At 44.9% G+C, this 21,565-nt stretch overlaps 1 protein-coding gene across 2 annotated transcripts in view; it reads right to left on the bottom strand.

Annotated features, from left to right (window-relative positions):
- Nucleotides 1-21,565, bottom strand: part of LOC138467452 (uncharacterized) — a 665,424-nt gene that overhangs the window by 472,090 nt on the left and 171,769 nt on the right. For both annotated transcript variants that reach the window (XM_069607453.1, XM_069607454.1), the window contains one exon: nt 11,477-11,575. In XM_069607453.1, the coding sequence (XP_069463554.1) occupies nt 11,477-11,575 (99 nt within the window). The remainder of the gene's footprint in view (nt 1-11,476; nt 11,576-21,565) is intronic.

Below are 21,565 nucleotides of genomic sequence, written 5' to 3'. Positions count from 1 at the left end.
CCCATTTCCTATGATAATAAAGCATCAACTTTGACAACATTAAATTAATTTTGATCAAACAGATTTCCTTATTTGAAATGCAGTATACTATTATTTAGTTAAAACTAAGGATTATTTAGTATTACAAACTATGAGAAACCTCAGTGCACCATCAATTTGTCTCAATCCATAAGCCTTTAACTCTTTTTTGAGCGGTTTTGCCCTAAAGGCTGATATAGAGAGTAGAAAAACATAAAATGTGCAGCTGTTTCATCCACATTTTGACAATTCAGGCAGAGCGTGGTGCTTCCTTTCTCCCATTTACAGGTGAAAGTAGCCAAAGAGAGAATATCTTGTCTAGACATGGTCATCAAAGAACTATGAGCAGATTTATCTAACCAGCTCATTTATTGTTCACAGCCCCAGACTATTTTAATATGCAGGTATGCAGTGGTTTTAATGCCCACGACGATTTACCTACAAGATCTGAAAGTCCCCAGTCGCTGAAGGCTGTTCTGACAGTTTCCAGAGATTTACTGTTAATGCGTTCTAATTCAAACCAGAAACGCGCGGGATCTGATACATTTTGCCTATTTCCATTTACTGCCCTTTATATCAGAAACAACAAACCAGAATACTTTTTTGGGAAGGGTCACATTGGCACTAGTGTTTAAGCGCACCAGACAAAGAAACAGCTGAATTCTTGCTTTATAGATAATAGGGCGTACTGCTACTTCTAAGTAAGCAGGCATGGAAGGTTCCGTTATCGGGAAAGCTAGCAGTTAAAAAAAAAACCTTCTTTCTGTGATTTGCAAACTTTGTAACGGACAATGCGCCCCCAACCCCCAGCTCTGAGCCACAAAGGGCAGGAGAAAGTACTTTGACATACTCTCCAAGCTTATACACAAGCTATGCAGTTGCCCATGCCCTTTGTCTCAGGATACATTTCCTTGGTTTTATTTGCTCTTTCCACAGTCTATTGTTTGATAAGCATATACCTCGGTAATTAAACGCGGGGACTAGATCAACTGCATTATAATTCAGAGTGAATAAGGGTTTTGCTCTCTTAGCCATGGTATGTTGGCAGACCATTGCAACAATGTTGGTATTATTAATCTCTAGCTCATACTCACTACGAAAGATGAGAATTACAGCGACATCACAGAATCCCAGCCTAAAGTCTCCTCCCATGAGCCAGGAGAAGGCAGTGCTACCTGATCCTAAACTAGGGGGTGTGGGAGGGGTGTGTGGGGGTGGTATTAGATGGGTGGATCACATGGGAGGAGAAGGCCATCAGGGGAATGTGGTGTCTCTTTCAGGAGAGATGCAGTATTTATCCCCTTCTAAGGTTGAAGTTCCCTGATACCTGAATATCTAATGGCCTGTTATCATAGTAGGACTTCCCTATCCAGAATTAACCAAGGTGCCAAATATGAGACCCCTTTTTGTAAACATCAACCCGATGTATATAGGGACCAAGGCGTTAATACAACTACCTTTAGTAGTTATGACTCTACACATGAGTTTGGATTAACCTAAGAGAAAACCATTACCTCCTTTAAAATCTTCCCTTTAAAATACATCCTATAAACTACTCAAACTGAGTGGATTAGATGATCTTAAAACAACTAAGAACATTATGGACTTCAACGAAGACGAGAAATAGGGGCACACAGATACTAAACCGTACTTGGCAGTCTAGTTGTTCTAATGACCCACCCCTGAGCAGATGCTTTAAAACATTTAAAGACCTTTTATGTGCAGGTTGGGAGGAAGCAGTGGAAAAAGCAGTCAGAGTAGTAGAAGCAGCAGGAGAAAACAGAAGTGGGAGTCGCCGCTGTACGCTGTGCAGAGAACATTGGGAAGGTTGGAGTTCCTGGAAGTTGCAGGGGACGCGCAGCGGGAAGCAGTGGTGTGCCCAGCTGTCCTGAGGGAGAAGCTCTCTTCTGTCCTGCTTCTCGCCCCTGTGTGAGGTTATCACCAGAGCGCATGCCGAGTAGGGGAAGCTTCATTGACAGACCATGTGGAGCAGCAGAAGGCTGACCAAAGCTGTCAAATGCCAGAGAATTCCCGACGAGCGAAGAAACAGATGCAGCGAGTTAGGAGGAGACGCCAAGAAAGACCGGTGAGTTGGCCTGATACAGGTGATCCCGGGGCGCTCCGACATAAGACGTCTGTGTAAGAATATATATATTATGAAAACCGAACCTTTGAATTGCCGCAAACTGGGCTCAACTCTCCTCTTAGGAGAGGTTGAATGCTTAAGTATTGCAACCCGCATTGCCAAAGCCAAACGGGGACAATCAGTGAGCAAAGTGAATGCAACATCCCAAAAGGGAGAGGGTGAATAGGAGTACATTGTAACCACATTGCTCAAGCCAAGAGGAGGCAATTATTAAGCAAAGGGGATACAACTTGCCTAAAGAGAGATATCTAACAAGGAGACATTATAATCCCTGCAGGACAAGGCCGTGGTGTTGAACGACGTAGGTGCGCTGGAGATGTTGCCCGACGATACATAGCACGCTTCACTATGTCCACGCTTCCGCACCCAAAAGAACCGAGGCGCGGCCCCTCTGCGGCAAAGCCCTCGCAGGACAATGCTGCGGTGTTGAGCGACTCAGGAGCGCTGGTCTCATGTGTATGAGTGTCCTCCCCCGCTCCGTCTCCTCACCTGAATCCTCAGTGGTGCTTGCAGAGGCCTCTGAGTTCTTCTTGCAGGTCTTCTTGGGTTTCTCTACCTTGTGGTCCTTCTTCTTTTCAAAGAGGTAAGGACGTGCTCCCCCAGAGGCCACCTTGACCGGGCAATGAATCCCCAGGCAATAGGATCCCCGGGGAGCACGCCCCTTTCTGGAAAAAAGCCTGTCGGCTTAAAAAAACCCTGTGGTGGTTGTTTACAAAGTGCGGTTTCCCAAGGCAGCGTCAGACGGTAAGTGTTGAGAACAATGTCCGCTGATAAAGTGAACGCGATGCTGAGATGGAAAACGCAGTATCCGTAGGTAAGGTAACAGCGCAGCTGATCAGGGAAATGCTGTGTCCGCTGGCCAGGCCCAGCGCAGCTAAGCAGGAGAATAAAGTGTCCTCTGGCGGGATATGAGGGAAATGCTGTGTCCGCTGGAGGAACACTGCATAACAGAGTGGGAGCCGTGAGAATAGAGCAGAGCAGCGGAAAGGAAACCAGATATACCAACACTAAGCCCCAGGTGGGCAGAGGCAAGGAGAGAGAGAAAGAGAGAGAGAGAGAGAGAGAGAGAGAGAGAGAGAGAGAGAGAGAGAGAGAGAGAGAGAGAGCGTGCCCACTCAAGAATGGGATAACGAGGGGCATGGAGAGGGAAGGGACCGAGGCACGGTGTACAATGGAGACAAGAGATGAAAAACACAACAAGAGACATAAGCATCTAACCTGAGCAAGGAAACACTGAGGTTCTCTCTGTCTCCGAATATCCCTTCCAATTAACTAGATACTGGAGGGTTCCCTTTCTGTACCTGGACTCTATGAGTCTTGATACTTTGTACTCCTTAGTTTTAGGAGGCTTCAGGTTCCTAAGCCGGGTTATCCTGCATCGATAAGGATCAGTGCGGTATTCCTTAAGAAGTGAGGAGTGAAAAACCGGGTGAATTCTTCTTAGGCTAGGTGGGAGCTGAAGACGGAACGCCACTGGATTGACTTTGGAAATTATGGAAAGGGCCCGAGAAACCTTGGAGAAAATTTCCCGGAGTGAACCCATCTGGGCATGAATTTAGTGGACAGCCAGACCTTGGTTCCTTGCTTCCACATGGGATTCTCGCTTCTCTTCTTGTCAGCTTGGTTCTTATAGTTCTTCTTGCTATTTTCTAGCGACAGTAGGGCTGTCTTTTGGGTGTCTTGAAAACTGGATAGCTATTGGTCTATTGCCGGAGTCTTCGTTGATGTGGACAATACCACTGGCAGATGACGAGGGTTGTAACCATAGGTGAAAAAAGGACTTATCCCTATGGCGGAATGTTTAGCGTTGTTATAAGCAAATTCTGCCATAGGGAGGTACTCAGCACAGTCGTCTTGTGTCTGATTACAAAAACAACGTAAGTACTGCTCGAGGGTTGTGTTTAGACGCTCTGCCTGCCCGTTGCACTGGGGGTGGTATCCAAACCAGAGGGCCCTTTGCATTCAAAGTTGTTTGCATAAGGAAGACCAGAAGGAAGAAGTGAATTGGGAACCTCTATATGAAACCACTGTGAGTGGAATACTATATAGGTAGATGATATCCCGGAGAAACATCATGGCTGTTTTGGGTGCAGTAGGGATACCGGGAAGTAGTGAGAAATGGGCCAGCTTGCTGAAGGAATCCACTGTAACCATCACCGCCATATCACCTTGCGAAGGGGGAGATCCACAATTAAATCCGTCGACACATGGTTCCATGGTTTCAAAGGTAGGTACCAAATCCAGGGTTTCCTTCTGACCCTTATTTCCAGCCAAGGGTAATTCATGGCACCAGGACATGACTCGGATTTGGAGCTCCGCGGAAGGCAAAAACAACGCCTGGTCTTTGAAATACAGTCTGTCGATCTTTTGTAGGGGATGTTTGATGGATACCCTTGTAGAGCCTACCTTAACCTCTTGAAGGAAGGTATTCACTGTAGCTAAGATTCTCTTGCCTGGCAACAACTTCTCACGACAGTCAGATTCCCCAGAAGACACACCCATGCTGCGAGAAAGGGCACCAGTAAGGGTATTCTCCTTCCATGGGAGGTAAGATATGTTAAAGTCAAATTGAGAAAAATAATATGCCCAAAGGGCATGGCGCAAGTTCTTGCATTCCACTTGTTGTAGGATTCTAAGATTAATGTGATCTGTGCGAATTAAAAACGATGAGCAGCTCCTTGAAGTAGGTGCCTCCATTCCAAACAGGCTTGTCTTATTGCGAGCAGCTCCTTCTCAAGGACGCAATAGTTGTGCTTGCTGGGTATCAGGGTCCGTGAATAACAGGCAAGAGGGTGTTCCAAACCATCCTGAGAAGCTTGTAACAAGGCTGTTCCCAGGGCTCACTCCGAGGCATCTATTTCCACTTTAAAGGGTATTGACTGATTTGGTTGGGCTAGTATGGGCGCTGTAGTGAATGCCTTTTTTAAGGCACAAATGAGGCGTCTGTTTCTTTGGTCCATTCAAACTTGACCCTTTTCTTTAGTAAAGAGGTAATAGGTACAACTTTCTCTGAGAACCCAGGCATGAACGGCCTGTAAAAATTAGCCAGGCCCAGGAAGCGTTGAATATCCTTAACATTCCGGGGTTCTTGCCAGTCCAGAACTGCCTTTACCTTCTTTTGGTCCATTTGAATCCCGTTTTCGGAGAGAATGTAACCAAGATAAGCAACTGACAGAACCTTAAAAGCAGCATTTTTCGGGCTTGTCGAGCAATGGATGGTAGCCCAGACGCTGGAGAACCTCTTGAACATGTCTTCTGTGTTCCTGCAGTGCAGAAGAGAAGACGAGGATGTCGTCCAAGTAGACCACAACATAGGCATAGAGGATATAGGAAAACCCCTTGTCCATAAACCGCGGGAACACCGCTGGGGCATTAACAAGACCAAAAGGCATAACTTGGTATTCATAGTGTCCCAGCGGTGTCCGGAAGGCGGGCTTCCATTGGTCACCGTTCGTAATCCTTGATAATTGATAAGCGCCTCTGAGGTTGAGTTTTGTGATAACGGTGGAGCCATGTACAGCTTCCAGGACGTCTTTGATAATAGGCATAGGATATCTATCATGTACCGTGGTCAGCCCTACAGATAAGGTGCATATCAGCCTTTATACGCATGTAATTATAGCAATTACAGAGCATTTAATTTTCTTCTGCGTACCGTTTACGCTGTATTTATTTTCATTAAAAAGCATACTTTCCTCCACTAGATGGCAGTAGAGGGCAATAATCTCCATATCTGAGTGTATTACACAACTTCTTTTATTAAATCACTGAAAGTACAGTGGGGTTAACTAGATTTTTGGGACTTCTAGTTTACCATTCAGGCTTAACATGTTGATGTAAGGATTTACATGTTGCCATGTGGTGTTATTATGCAATTTGTGTTTTTGGAAGTAAACTCTTTAAGACATCATTACTGCAGGCCTTGAAATCCAAACTATTTGTAAAGGGTAACGCTTGGAAGGTATGTGGTCAAATTTGCAGAGTGGATTAGAATCCTTGGTTCACTGTTCAGCCAAGGTTTGTGATCCTGGTCCCCTGTCCCCATACTCAACCCTGCCTCCCACCCCATCTGTCTGGCCATCCTACTCCCTACTTTTTGGATGCAACCAGAGGACCACTAGTTCCTTTTTTCCACTTCCACCATTAATGTGATTAGCGGTCATGGGCTGAATTTGCTGGGATGTGTGTTATGTCCGAGATGCAGATTCTTGGCTATCTAGGAGGAAACCTAACAGGCAATCAAGACTGCTCTCCTAGGATGGAAGTAGGAGATGGGGGAAGGTACAGACAAGTCTTTAATACTCTAGGAGTTCATGTTATATTAAACAAGCAGCAAGAAGTAAGCCAAGAGACATAAACTTTGTCATGTGCATTATATAAATGGTCACTACTATTAATGCTACATGTCGAACAGTGGAACAGAGGACAGTGAGGCTTTTTTAGTAGTAACTAGTTGGAAATAAATCACTTGTAGAAGCAATTTCTATTTTTGCTAAAACGGCACAGTGGCAAAAGTATTTGTCCAGGAGCACACAGTTTAGTGTTGAAGTAGGGCTTCGGGACCAGTCTTCAATGTATGCACTTGCCTGCATTTCTTCCTAACTGCAATTGCCAGAATTATAGTTTTTGGCTTTGTACACAAACAATAAACCAGTAAAACTATAAATATGCCTACCATAATGCAATTCAGCTTGCATGCACTTTTTGGTTATTTGAAGTGATATTGCTATCTAGTGCTGGTCGATCCACATTCATTTCCTGCAGCAGACAGAGGGAAAGGTAGATTAGCAGTTTGTGACTTTTGCTAAGATTATGTGTGCAAGTTCCTGTAAGTAAATCATATGCCAACAATTGCTTACTCACACTCCCTCTGCAGGAAATACATCAGTCTCAATCTATAGTAGTTCTTAACAGAGTTTCTAGGCTCTAGAATTTTGAAAATGAAGCTGTGTAAGTACCAGGTACTTGTAAGTTATTTTATGGCAGAATATTTTCCACAAGTGTAATAAAATGGTTAAAGCCAAGCCAGACAACTTTGATCTACAACTCTTTTGGGCTACGGGTCTGATTTTACGTATGCATTGGGTGTATGTTGGATATGTTTTACTCTCTTGCAAAGGAGAAAACTCATTTTTACACTCTTGAAATTGCATTTACGCTATAATTTGAAAAATCATGCGTAAAATACTCCCACTTCAAAATCTTATCTGGAGCACTGACCGTGATACAGTTAAGACCGTGAAAATCTATACAGGGATGTAGTTCTTGGGTGTCCTTCTTCGGGATGAAAAATCGCGAGGCACCAGCCGACAATCTTGATTCTCGGGTGAGTCCATTTTGAAGATTAGCTTCTAAATACTCCTTAAGTGCCCTTCTTTTGGGCAAGGATAGTGGGTACATCTGGCCAAAAGGTACCGAGGTATCAGGGAGCAACTCGATAGGGCAGTCTTCAGTTCGGTGAGGAGGCAAGGAACGGGGTAGTAGATCCTCAAAGACCTCGGAAAACTCCTGATATTGAGATTGGATGGTCTGTACTACAGAAGTGGAAAGTGAGATCTTCGTTCCCTCTTGTGGTGCTGGGACGGTTGCAAAAAACAATGCTCGCCGCAGTAGAGTGAATTGAACTGTATGGTGTTCTTGGTCCAATTGATGTCAGGGTTATGCCGCTGCAGCCAGGGCATGCAAAGGATCACCGAGAAGTGGGCTGCGCAAATGACATCGAATATCAAGACGTCCTGGTGGGAAAACATAGACACTTTGATAGCTTCGGTTTCCAGTCCAATAGGTCCTGAAGATAAGGGCGTACCATCTACTTCTTCGACTGGAATCAGACTTTACTTTTCATGCAAAGGTAAGTGGAGTTTCTGAGCCCAATGGATGTCTATGAAGTTGCCTGCAGCCCCGCAATCCAGCATGGCCAATACCTCTAACGGGTGTGAGGACCCAACCTGCAAAGTGACCTGGAATACCATGAGTCGGTTGTCTTCCAGTGGTTGAGTGTTGTTACAGGGTCTTGAGTCTTCTACCTCAATCTTTTCTCTGTCTAAGATCAGGGTGGAGCGTTTCCCGAGTGACGCGGGGGAACTTCAAGACAGTTTCTGAGTAGGTGCTTTGAAGACCTGCAATACATGCAGAGCCCTTGCTCTCTGCATCTCTTGCGTACCCCATGTATAAGCGGTCATCTGGCTAGACCTATCTACATAGGTTCATCGTCTGGTGGCCACTCCTGTGGTGGGTGAGGCGTGGGAGTAGGAGACAGATTTGACCTGGACTTTCTTCACTCTAGGTGGTGTTACAACAAGCGAAACTCAATCTGTAGAGCCAGAGTAGCTAGATCCTGGAGCGTTGCAGGTCTGGTGGTTCTGGCGAGATGCTCCTTATGTCATCGTGGAGTCCCCGCCTGAGCAATGTCTGCTGGTCGGAGTCTGACCATCCTGCATCTGCCGCCAACCTCTGAAAAGCTGAAACGTATGACTGAACATCCTGTGTGCCTTGTTTGAGATCCAGTATAGCTTCATAAGAGGAATACTGCACCACAGGTCTGTCAAATTGATCAGGAACATAGGAGCTAAACTCATATTTCACCTAAAGAAATTTGACCATGTATCATCAACACTCAAATTGCTTTGTAGGCTTTCCTTCTACCAACATTTGAACTAACACAGAAGATCCTCAGGTGCCAACCCATGTCAATTTATGGAACCACATCTCACACTATTAACATCTGTGCTCACTCAGATCTTCTGCCACTTGGCAGAACCAATTAAACCTAAGGAAATTCTGGTCCCTAGTGAAGAAGGACTTCCTCAACATTGCACACTCCATGCAAAATTTCCCCAAATATGATTCAGAAATGCTCATTCCGTTCAGAAACCCAACCATTCTGCTTTTGTTGGAGAATCAATGTTTTTTTTTAACATATTCTAGAGCTGGAGTTTGTTTATACAATCATACCAATCCTAGAATAGTTTGGTATGGCTGTTATCAGAAAATAAATGTTGCTGGCCCCAACGACATTTAATCAAACAATGTAATGACATAGAACCCAGGCAAACTTAGATGGAAATTCCTGTTTTCCACGCCACGTTCCTCCTTTCTGTTCCCTCATGTTATCTTTTTGTCCTCTCACGATACCCTGGACCAAATGAACACGTGCATGCAGCGCCCGTAATAATGAAATAAATATCAGGTACAAACTGGTTCAAACAAGGCAAATATCGATGTACTCTCAGAAATATATTCATCCTCCAGCTCATCATTCCATACTTTTATTTTTGTGCTTTTTATTTTTCCGTTATTTTTCCCTATTCTCTTTCTTTTAACTCACACCATCTTTTGTCACAAACCTATGAGACCCACATGTAGGATGGAGGCCAGGCTGTCATGTTTACTAAGTGTTAAAGCGTAGTAGTCATGAAGCGAAGAGCCAATCAGGGGTGGCAAAGAGAGCCAAGATCTTTAATTGATAAGCATGTGATCTCATTGTAGTTTTGGAAGTCCAGAAGCAGGACAATGCAAGGGTTCATATCACATATTGACCATCTTCGACTACCTACGCAATGCAAGTGGCAAAATGCACTGCATCCGTCTGACAACCGTCTATGTTTCAATGCGTATCCATTCTCATGTGCCTCTGTTTTACTGATGTGATCTGAATTACATTTCAGAAACAGGAAGATGGTTTTCTCCTAAAGAGAGGTCATTTTGAAGTACAAATCCGATTTAAAGAATATAAAAAACGACTATACGAATACGATGATCACTCAAAGGATGAGCACAGCTGATAGATAAACCTATGTGTTCCTTTATATGCCTTTGTAACAAGGTTCTCAGCCTGACCTTTACGGTAGCTGGCTAGGTAGCTAAGGGGGTGGGAAGTCTGGTTTTGCCATCTGCAGACTAGTGTTGGGATTGGGTGTGATACGTGGAGGATCCCCTGGCTACCATCAGCACACCATAGGTAGGAGGAAGGGGATGGACACATTAATACTGCAACACATGTCCTTTGTAAAAGTGCTCTAGACATGTGTAACAATAATTGGCCTGTCCCGACTTGTCCGGTCCCATGGTTAGGAAAGTGAACAATGATGTCAACAAACGCTGATACCTCCCAATCGGAGCCAGACACTAAGAAAGCCTGTATCAGTTTACCACAGTGCAAGAAACCCATGATTGGAGAAGCTGTACATCCACATACCCGACACAGAGCCCCTGCGTCTCTGCGTGTGGCCTGGACTCAACTATTCAAGATGGCGGACCAGCAACTTGCTTGGTCACCTAGATTTGTTGCAATCTCACACACCCGTACACACACACACACACAAGTAATTGCACCATTATGAGTGATCAATCCTACGCTAGCAAAGCAATTCATTCACATGTGCGAGTCCTTAATGGAAGCTGGGCGAGAAGGCCAAGATGAAAATGTATAAAAGGGCAGTCCAGGAGTACAGCAGTATGAGTCTTCAGAGAATGGCCAGATCGAACTGTAGAGCAGATTACAGATTGGAAAGAGGACAGTGGAGAAAGGAAAGAAGAGGTAGAGAGGTGGATGGGAGAAGAAGTAAAAGAGGCGTGGAGGGTTGGAGGAACATCAACAAAGGAGAAGAGGTGGCAGGAAAGAGCAAAAAAGAAGAGTTATATGCCTCAAACAAGCAGAGGAAGGGGTGTTAATTAGAGGAGGAGAAGAGGAGCCACAAATCCTTAAAAAACAGCTAGGAGGAGAAGTCAAGTTAAGACCACAAGGGTAAGGGAGAGAGGAGGAGCTCCCTGAGCCAAGTGCAGACTCACCTGAGGTGGAAGAGGTAAAAGCACATGGCGAGTCACCGAGGTGGAATAGTGAGCCAGTACGCAGGAGGAACAGGCTAGGGAACTGTAACAGAGCTCTTCAAGAACGAGCATATAGCGAGATGTTGAGGTGGAAAGTCAGTGGGAAGCCTCTCTAACACAGGGAGTTTGCTCGGATTCTGCTCCTAAACCCAGTGGAGGCCCTGTGATTAGTTGTGCCTGCAAGAAATTCTGGGTTTTGCAAGTCAAAACATATGCAATGCTGTTGGGACACATCAGTTGGACCGCCTTTTCGGAAGAGGAGGTGTTAACCTGCTTCGTACTCAATTGGGTAGAATATCTAAAAACTTCGATTTTGGTTTGTAACTTTGACTTTTTTGTTTGGTGCAACAAAAAAAAAAAACATTAAATACATCTCCCAGTAACCAACCTGTGTTTGGTTTTGTTTGTTTCCCAGTATATTTTATTACACCTTGTAAACCTATAACTCTTCTGACTCTAAAGAGTTGAGCACAACAGTCTCACCTGTGGGGGTGCTGATCCTTTCTATTCTTATATCATTCATATGGGTCACACTATTAGTTTCTTCTTCCTCTTGCATGCTGAATGGATTTATCTCATGCCCTGTTACAAACACATGAAACAATTTCAGCATGGAACTGTGACATATGGACAGACAGTAATTAAAAGGCAGAATTTTCCTGTGAGAATAAGAGACAATTCTGGAAAATGACACTTATGTTCACAATTATTTTCAATTACATCATAATAGCCGCCAAGCACGGAGATAACATATGGCTGCCTTTACCGAGACAGCAAAGAAACTAATCAGGAGATGGAAGCTAATGAGCAAATTGTCTTGTTTGTATTGATCACCTTCATTCATAAGGCTTGTAAATGTATAACTCTTCAGACTGTAAAGAGGTAAGCACAACATACTCACCTGTGGGACTAGTGATGCTTTATATTCTCATATCACCAACATGGGGCGCACAATTAGCCTTTTCCTCATCTTGAATGTATTATTTCCATGCCCGGTTTTATAGATAAAACCATCCAAACATGGCATTGCGGTAGACAGACAAACATACTATGGGCCAGTCTTTCGTGCACAGAAAACAGAAGGTTCTAGGAAATATGGTTATTGTTTACAGTCCTTGCCAATGGTCCCCTAAACATTTGCCATGCACGGAGGTGAAATATGACTGCTTGTACTAAGATAGGATTTTAAAGCGACTCAATGGAAGATAATGAGAGAATTCAGAATAACTTTATTTCATATAGAAATCCAAAAAAGCACTACAAAACATAAGGAACATGTTACATATCTCAGATATACCAGTACGATATACAAACACTTAGAAAGAAGACCTGTTAGAATAGACAGTCATTAGAGTGTAGTTAATATATAATAACAGAAGAATTAAAATCAATTTCACTCGTATTCGTTTCATTGGCATGTTTAAGTCAATAACCTGAAAACAAATACAGATTACTATAAAAAGAAAAACGATATTGTCATATAATCATGTGATCATACCTGGTCTCTTTAGCGATAAACTATTTGGAAACGTCAGCGTCGATCCTTCTATATTTTGCTCATAGCCATTAAATTGCAAAATGCAAACTAATTATACAAGTATAGACAGTTAAAAAACAATAAATATAACAAAAATTCTGAAAGAAATTGTTAGAACTATGGGCCTAGTTACAAGTTTTGCGGTATTTCAGTGGTAAATCTGCTACCAAACCGTATTACTGTCACTGCAAACTGGTCAAGTGGTGGTAGGCAGTATTAGTCCCCATCAATTGGAGTCCATAGGTCTCCATGGGGATTTGGGATTTTGGCAGAATTACCACTGCCAATTTGCAGTGGTAAAGCAGCGGATTTACCTCCATCTTTTTGTTGGAGTTAAATCCCACACTCCACCGCCGAAATTGTATTACAGTGGTGCGGTAATGTAGCATTAAAAGAACTACCACTCCATTACTGCAATTTTTTTACTGCACTGCCCTACTTGTAATGAGGCCCCATATCTAAACAGTCAATTTAATCAAGTTGATACCTATTTAAATATAATAATTAAAAATGTGGCTTAGTAGATGTCATAGCGTTCCATAAGCCCCAATTCCTATGGTAATAAAGCATCAACATTGACAACCTTAAACTCATTTTGATTAAACAGACTTCCTTATTTGAAATGAAGTATACTATTACTTAGTTAAAACTAAGGATAGCTGTTTAGTATTACAAACTATGAGAAACCTCAGTGCACCATCAGTTTGTCTCAATCCATTAGCCTTTAACTCCTTTTTGAGCGGTTTTGCCCTAAAGGCTGATATAGAGAGTAGAAAAACATAAAATGTGCAGCTGTTTCATCCACATTTTGACAATTCAGGCAGAGCGTGGTGCTTCCTTTCTCCCATTTACAGGTGAAAGTAGCCAAAGAGAGAATATCTTGTCTAGACATGCTCATCAAAGAACTATGAGCGGATTTATCTAACCAGCTCATTTATTGTTCACAGCCCCAGACTATTTTAATATGCAGGTATGCAGTGGTTTTAATGCCCACGACGATTTACCTACAAGATCTGAAAGTCCCCAGTAGCTGAAGGCTGTCCTGACAGTTTCCAGAGATTTACTGTTAATGCGTTCTGATTCAAACCAGAAACGCGCGAGATCAAGTGCTGATACATTTCGCCTATTTCCATGTACTGCCCTTCATATCAGAAACAACAAACCAGAATACTTTTTTGGGAAGGGTCCCATTGGCACTAGTGTTTAAGCGCACCAGACAAAGAAACAGCTGAATTCTTGCTATATAGATAATAGGGCGTACTGCTACTTTTAAGTAAGCAGGCATGGAAGGTTCTGTTATCGGGAAAGCTAGCAGTTAAAAAAAAACCTTCTCTCTGTGATTTGCAAACTTTGTAGCGGCCAATTCGCCCCCAGCTCTGAGCCACAAAGGGCAGCAGAAAGTACTTTGGCATACCCTCCAAGCTTATACACAAGCTGTGCAGTTGGCCATGCCCTTTGTCTCAGCATACATTTGCTTGGTTTTATTTGCTCTTTCCACAGTCTATTGTTTGATAAGCGTATACCTCAGGAATTAAACACGGGGACTGGATCAACTGCATTATAATTCAAAGTGAATAAGGGTTTCACTCTCTTAGCCATCGTATGTTGGCAGACCATTGCAACAGTTTTGGTATTATTAATCTGTAGCTCATACTCCTCCCATGTATTTGTATTTGTATTTATTAGACTTATATAGCGCTTTATACCAAAGCGCTGCACATTTACAACAACAGGGTACATTTAACATAACAAAAACAGTAACAACAGAAGCAAATTACAATCTTGAATCAGTCACCAAAAACAGTATGTAGCGCAATTAGATAGAGGTGGAGGGGAGAGGAGGGGGAGCGCTAGGTGGAAGAGGAAGTGAGGGTAGGAGGAGGAGGGAACGGAAGGGGTGGGGTGAGGATGGGGTGGGGGAAAGTGGTGGGAGAGGCTAAGGGGGGAAGAAGGAAAAGGGTGGGGGAGGGGGAGTGAGAGGAGGGGCAGTGTCATGGCGGGGAATGGAGAAGGAGAGATTTAAGGGCCATGCGGAAAGAGGAAAAAGTAGGAGTAGAGCGGATGGAAAGAGGTAAGGAGTTCCAGTGGAGGGGGGCCAGGAGTTGGAAGGAGCGGAAACGGGATGAGGCACAAGGGGAGGGAGGAACAGTGAGGAGGAAGTGGTCAGCAGAACAAAGGGGACGAGAGGGAGTGTAGAAAGAGAGAAGGGAAGAGAGATAAGGGGGAGCAAGATTGTGGAGAGATTTGAAGACCAGGCAGAGAAAGTGAAATTTAAAGTGAGAGTGAAAGGGGAGCCAGCCAATGGAGGATAGGGAAGCAGAGATGGGGTCTCGGGGGGAGAGGAGACAGAGGGTACGGATGGCAGAGTGATAGATAGATTTGAGGGGGGCAAGATGTGAAGTGGGAAGACCAAAAAGTAAGGAGGAGCAGTAGAAGAGGCGAGAAAAGATAAGGGAGGAGATTAAGAGTTTAGTAGCATGGAAAGTAAGGGAGGGGCGAACTTTGCGAATATTGAAGAGGTGGTAGCGACAGGCACGAGAGGTGAGTTAGATATGGTGGGAAAAAGTGAGAGAAGAGTCGAAGTGAAAGCGTAGGTTACGAGCATGGGGAGAGAAAGCAAGATTAGAGGGAGGAAAATGAATGAAAGGGAGCGGGGAAGGGAGTTGGAAGGGAAGAAAACGACTTCAGTTTTGTCAGAGTTAAGGGAAAGAAAGCGAGAAGCCATCCAGTTTTTAATAGCAATAAGACAGGAGGAAAGTTTAAGGTGGAGGTCAGGAGAGAAGGAAGAGAAGAAAAGAAAGAGCTGCGTGTCGTCGGCATAGAAATAGTGAGAGATGCCAAAAGAGGTGATCACAGGGGCAAAGAGGGAGGTGTAGAGTGAGAATAGGAAAGGACCAAGCACCGAGCCTTGGGGAACTCCGTATTCAAGAGGGTGGGTGGGAGAGGAGGGGCCTCCTCAAGAAACAGTAAGAGAGAGGGAGGAGAGGTAAGAGGATAGCCAGTTGAGTACAGAGCCTTTGAAACCAAAGGAGGAGAGAGTGTTGAGAAGAAGGGGGTGATCAACAGTGTCAAAGGCAGCCGAGAGATCAAGAAGAATAAGGACAGAGGATTGCTTAGAGTGTCGGGCAGAGAGGAGGGTGTTAAGGATGTAAGTGAGGGCTGTTTCAGGGGAGTGATTGGGGCGAAATCCAGATTGATAGTGGGGAAGGAGAGAGAGAGATTAGTGACAAAGGATGAGAGCTGCGAGTAGGCAAGGCGCTGAAGAAGTTTAGAGAGGAAAGGGAGAAGTGAGATAGGGCGGAAGTTAGAGGTGAGCAGAGGATCAGCAGTAGGTTTCTTCAGAATCGGAATGATAGCGGCATGCTTGAAAGCAGAGGGGAAGGAGGCTGAGGAAAGGCAGGTATTGAAGAAGGAGGTTAGGTAGGAAATAAGAAGAGGGAAGATTTTAGGAATAAGAAGGGAGGGGACAGGGTCAGATGGGGCAGCCATGGGATGGGCTTTGGAGAGAAGGATAGAAACGTCAGAAAGGGAGACTGGGGAGAATACAGTTATGCAAGTAGAGGGTTAGGAGGGAGAAGGGGCCATGTGGCCAGGAGAAGGCAGTGCTACCTGATCCTAACCTGGTGGGTGGGAGAGAGGTTTTGGGGGGCAATTAGATGGGTGGATCACATGGTAGGAGAAGGCCATCAGGTGAATGTGGTGACTCTGTCAAGAGAGACACAGTATTTATACCCTTCTGAGGTTGAAGTTTCCCTGATGCCTGAATATCTAATGGCCTGTTATCATAGTAGTACTTCCCTATCCAGACTTACCCAAGGTGCCAAATATGAGACCCTTTTTTGTAAACATGAACCCGATGTATATAGGGACCAAGGAGTTAATATAACTACCCTTATTATACCTTTAGAAACGGGTGGCAGCAGCTTCCCAGTCAAGGCACCCCAACATTGGAATGCTCTCCCACTCAACATCAGAACAGACCAATCCTACTACATTTTAAGGTGGAACACTCTCACCTGGCTACGCTCAAATGACCCCTATGACTAAACCTTGCCCCTCTTACACTAACAGACCCTATCAAACCCGACTGTATATATGTACATTCCTTAACTGAACTGCCTAAATATAATTTACTGTCTGTATATATGTAAATCCTTAACTGAACTGCCTAAATATAATTTACTGTCTGTATATATGTAAATCTTTTAACCTGATTCGACGAAATGTAATGTTCTGTTGAATACTCAAATTGTGCCTTATCCTGTAACTAAGCTTTTATGTAATCTTATTTTCCTGTTCTCTGTTGCGCCCTGTTACCTCTGGATATGGCGTGCCATATAAAATCAATAAACAAACAAACAAGCAAACATGAGTTTGAATAAACCTAAGAGAAAACCATTACCTCCTTTAAAATCTTCCCTTAAAAAAAATCCTATAAACCACTCAAACAGAGTGGATTAGATGATCTTAAAACAACTAAGAACATTATGGACTTCAAGTCCCATAAATCTCTTAGTACTGAGACAAGAAAGAGTGGCACACAGTTACTAAACCGTACTGGGCAGTCTAGTTGTTCTAATGACCCGCCCCTGAGCAGATGCTTTAATACATTTAAAGGCCTTTCATGTACAGGTTGGGAGGAAGCAGTGGAAAAAGCAGTCGGAGCAGCAGAAGCAGCAGGAGAAAACAGAGTGGGAGCCGCCATTGTACGCTGTACAAAGAACGTTGGAGCTCCTGGAAGTTGCAGGGGACGTGCAGCGGGAAGCAGTGTTGGGCCCGGCTGTCCAGAGGGAGAGAGAAGCTCTCTGTGTCCTGCTTCTCGCCCCTCGGTGAGGTTTTCACCAGAGCGCATGCAGAGCAGGGGAAGCTCCATTGACAGAACGTGCGGAGCAGCAGACGGCTGACCGGAGCTGTCAAATGCCAGGGAAGTCCCGACGAGTGAAGAAACAGATGCAACGAGTTAGGAGAAGATGCCACGAAAGACCAGTGAGTTGGCCTGACACAGGTGATCCCGGCACGCTCCGATGTAGACCTCTGTGTAAGAATATATATTGTGAAAACCAAACCTTTAATTTGCCACAAAAACTGGGTGCAACTCTCCTCTTAGGAGAGGTTGAATGCTTAAGTATTGTAACCCGCATTGCCAAAGCCAAAAGGGGACAATCAGTGAGCAAAGTGAATGCAAGATCCCAAACGGGAGAGGGTGAATAGGAGAACATTGTAACCGCATTGCCCAAGCCAAGAGAAGGCAATAATTAAGCAAAGGGGATACAACTTGCCTAAAGAGAGATATCGAACAAGGAGACATTATAATCCCTGCAGGACAAGGCCGTGGTGTTTAGCGACGCAGGTGCGCAGGAGACGCTGCCCGACGATACATAGCATGCTTCATTACGTCCATGCTTCTGCACCCATAAGAACCGAGGCGCAGACCCTCTGCGTCAAAGCCCTCGCAGGACAATGCTGCGGTGTTGAGCGACTCAGGTGTGCAGGTCTCATTTGTATGAGTGTCCTCCCCCTCTCTTTAACCTCACCTGAATCCTCAGTTGTGCTTTCGGAGGTCTTGCACTTCTTCTTGCCCGTCTTCTTGGGTTTCTCTGCCTTGTGGTCCTTCTTTTCGAAGAGGTAAGGACGTGCTCCCCCGGAGGCCACCATGACCAGGTAATGAATCCCCAGTCAAGAGGATCCCCGGGGAGCACGCCGCTTTCCGGGAAAAAGCCTGTCGGTTTAAAAAACACTGTGGTGGTTGTTTCCAAAGTGTGGTTTCCCAAGGCAGCGTCAGCGGATAAGTGTTGAGAACAATGTCCGCTGAGAGGGTCATTGCGCCGCTCAGTTGGAGAATGCAGTATCTGTAGGTAAGGTAACAGCGCAGCTAATCAGGGAAATGCTGTGTCTGCTGGGCAGGCACAGCGCAGCTAAGCAGGAGAATGAAGTGTCCTCTGGCGGGGTATGAGGGAAATGCTGTGTCCGCTGGAGGAACACTGCGTAACAGAGCCGGAGATGTGAGAATCGAGCCGAGCAGGGGAAAGGGAAACCAGCTGTACCAACACTGAGCCCCAGGCAGGGAAAGGCAGGGAGAGAGAGAGAGAGAGAGAGAGAGAGAGAGAGAGCGAGAGAGAGAGAGAGAGAGAGAGAGAGAGAGAGAGAGAGAGAAAACGTGCCCAATCGAGAATGGGATAACAAGCGGCACAGACAGTGAAAGCACCGAGGCACGGGGTACAATGGAGACAAGAGATGAAAAACGGGACAAGAGACATAAGTGTCTAACCTGAGCAAGGAAACACTGAGGTTGCAACGCACCGCGCCGAACAGAGAAATATATACGGCGGCAGCCATCTTCAAAGCAACAACTAGACCGCGTCTAGTAAAATGTGAATGGCATGACAGGCATTAGAGGAACCGCCATTGCTGCCACCTCTTCCAAGTGCGAAGTGTGACAGTATGACCCCTTCTCCTCGGTGGCCCCCCTGGCTTGCCAGGATGTAATTGATGGAACAATCTAATCAGTCGAGGGGCTCTGAGGTGCCTCTTGGGTTACTAGGTTCTCTCTGCTTCCGAATATCCCTTCCAATGAACTAGATACTGGAGGGTTCCGTTTCTGTACCTGGACTCTATGAGTCTTGATACTTCGTACTCCTTAGTTTTTGGAGGCATTAGGTTCCTAAGCCGGGGTATCCTGTGCAGATAAGGATCGGTGCGGTATTCCTTAAGAAGCGAGGAGTGAAAAACCGGGTGAATTCTTCTTAGGCTAGATGGGAGCTGAAGACGGAACGCCACTGGATTGACTTTGGAAATTATGGTAAGGGCCCGAGAAACCTTGGAGCAAATTTCCCAGAGTAAACCCATCTGGGCAAGAATTAAGTGGACAGCCAGACCGTGGTTCCTTGCTTCCACATGGGATTCTCACTTCTCTTCTTGTCGGCTTGGTTCTTATAGTTCTTCTTGCTATTTTCTAGCGACAGTAGGGCTGTCTTTTGGGTCTCTTGAAGATTAGATAGCAGTTGGTCTATTGCCGGAGTCTTGATTGATGTGGACAATACCACTGGCAATGACAAGGGTTGTAACTATATGTGCAAAAAAGGACTTATCCCTATGGCGTAATGTTTAGCGTTGTTATAAGCAAATTCTGCCATAGGGAGGTACTCAGCCCAGTCGTCTTGTGTCTGATTACAAAAACAACTTACGTACTGTTCGAGGGTGTGTTTAGACGCTCTGTCTGCCCGTTGCTCTGGAGGTGGTATCCAGACAAGAGGGCCCTTTGCATTCTAAGTTGTTTGCACAAGGAAGACCAGAAGGAAGAAGTGAATTGGGAACCTCTATCCTAAACCACTGTGAGTGGAATACCATGTAGGTGGATGATATCCCAGAGAAACACCTTGGCTGTTTCGGGTGCAGTAGGGATACCGTGAAGTCATGAGAAATGAGTCAGCTTGCTGAAGGAATCCACTGTGACCATCACTGCTGTATAACCTTGCAAAGGGGGGAGTTCCACAATGAAATCCGTTGACACATGGTTCCATGGTTTCAAAGGTAGGTCTTCTTGTTGCAATAGACCTGTAGGCTTGGCGGTAGAGTATTTGCCTGTGGCACAAAAAGGACAGGTCTTAACATACGTCTGAACATCCTTGTATAAAGTAGGCCACCAAACGTTTTGAGATACCAAATCCAAGGTTGTCTTCTGACCCTTATTTCCAGCCAAGGGTAATTCATGGCACCAGGACATGACTCGGATTTGGAGCTCCGGGGAAGGCAAAAACAACACCTGGTTTTTGAAATACAGTCCGCCGATCTTTTGTAGGGGATGTTTGATGGCTACCCTTGTAGAGCCTACCTTAACCTCTTGAAGGAAGGTATTCACTGTGGCTAAGATTCTCTTGCCAGACAACAACTTCTCATGACAGTCAGATTCCCCAGAAGTAACACCCATGCTACGAGAAAGGGCATCAGCAAGGGTATTCTCCTTCCCTGGGAGGTAAGATATGTTAAAGTCAAATTGAGAAAAAGAATACGCCCAACGGGCATTGCGAGAGGTCTTGCATTCCATTTGTTGTAGGATTCTAAGATTGCTGTGATCTGTGCGAACCAAAAAACGATGAGCAGCTCGTTGAAGTAGATGCCTCCATTCTAAAAAGGCTTGTCTTATTGCGAGCAGCTCCTTCTCAAGGACGGAATAGTTGTGCTCACTGGGCATGAGTGTCTGTGAATAATAGGCAACAGGGTGTTCCAAACCATCAAGAGATGCTTGTAACAAGACTGCTCCCAGGGCTACCTCTGAGGCATCTGTTTCCACTATAAAGGGTATGGACTGATTTGGTTGGGCTAGTATGGGAGATGTAGTGAATTTAAGGTGCAAAATGAGGCATCTGCTTCTTTGGTCCATTCAAACTTGACCCCTTTCTTTAGTAAAGAGGTAATAGGTAGAACTTTCTCTGAGAACCCAGGGATAGACCGCCTGTAAAAATTAGCCAGGCACAGGAAGCATTGAATATCCTTAACATTACGGGGTTCTTGCCAGTCCAAAACTGCCTTTACTTTCTTTTGGTCCATTTGAATCCCATTTTCGGAGAGAATGTAACCAAGATAAGCAACTGAGGGAACCTCAAAGCAGCATTTTTCGGGCTTGGCAAGCAATTGATGGTAGCACAGATGCTGGAGGACCTCTCGAACATGTCTTCTGTGTTCCTGCAGTGTAGAGAAGACGAGGATGTCGTCCAAGTAGACCACAACTGTCAAAAAATACTACTTGCAAGGCAAGAGTTTTCGACACTCTCCCCCGAACCACAGAAGCCGAATGAATTCGACCCTCCCACTGTGGTTGGCACAGGCACCTCATTTTAAAACACAGGTAACCATGTGGCAGCCAGTGGAGGGAAGAGGAATTAGGGAGAGGTTGTGGATAGGGTGGGGAAATGAAGTGACAAAACACATAGCCCTTCGGGCAAGCATGAGCAAACATAAACAGTGAGGAGAGGAACATAACATCACTTCTTAAATCAATACCATTCTTTGCCCTACCTCGCTGAGCTAGAATGACA

This window comes from Ambystoma mexicanum, chromosome 4q, assembly GCF_040938575.1.
Source record: "Ambystoma mexicanum isolate Mex_15411 chromosome 4q, UKY_AmexF1_1, whole genome shotgun sequence".
NCBI lineage: Eukaryota > Metazoa > Chordata > Amphibia > Caudata > Ambystomatidae > Ambystoma > Ambystoma mexicanum.
The sequence above is the reverse complement of the archived record's forward strand: the minus strand, read 5'-3'. Positions and strand labels throughout refer to the sequence as shown.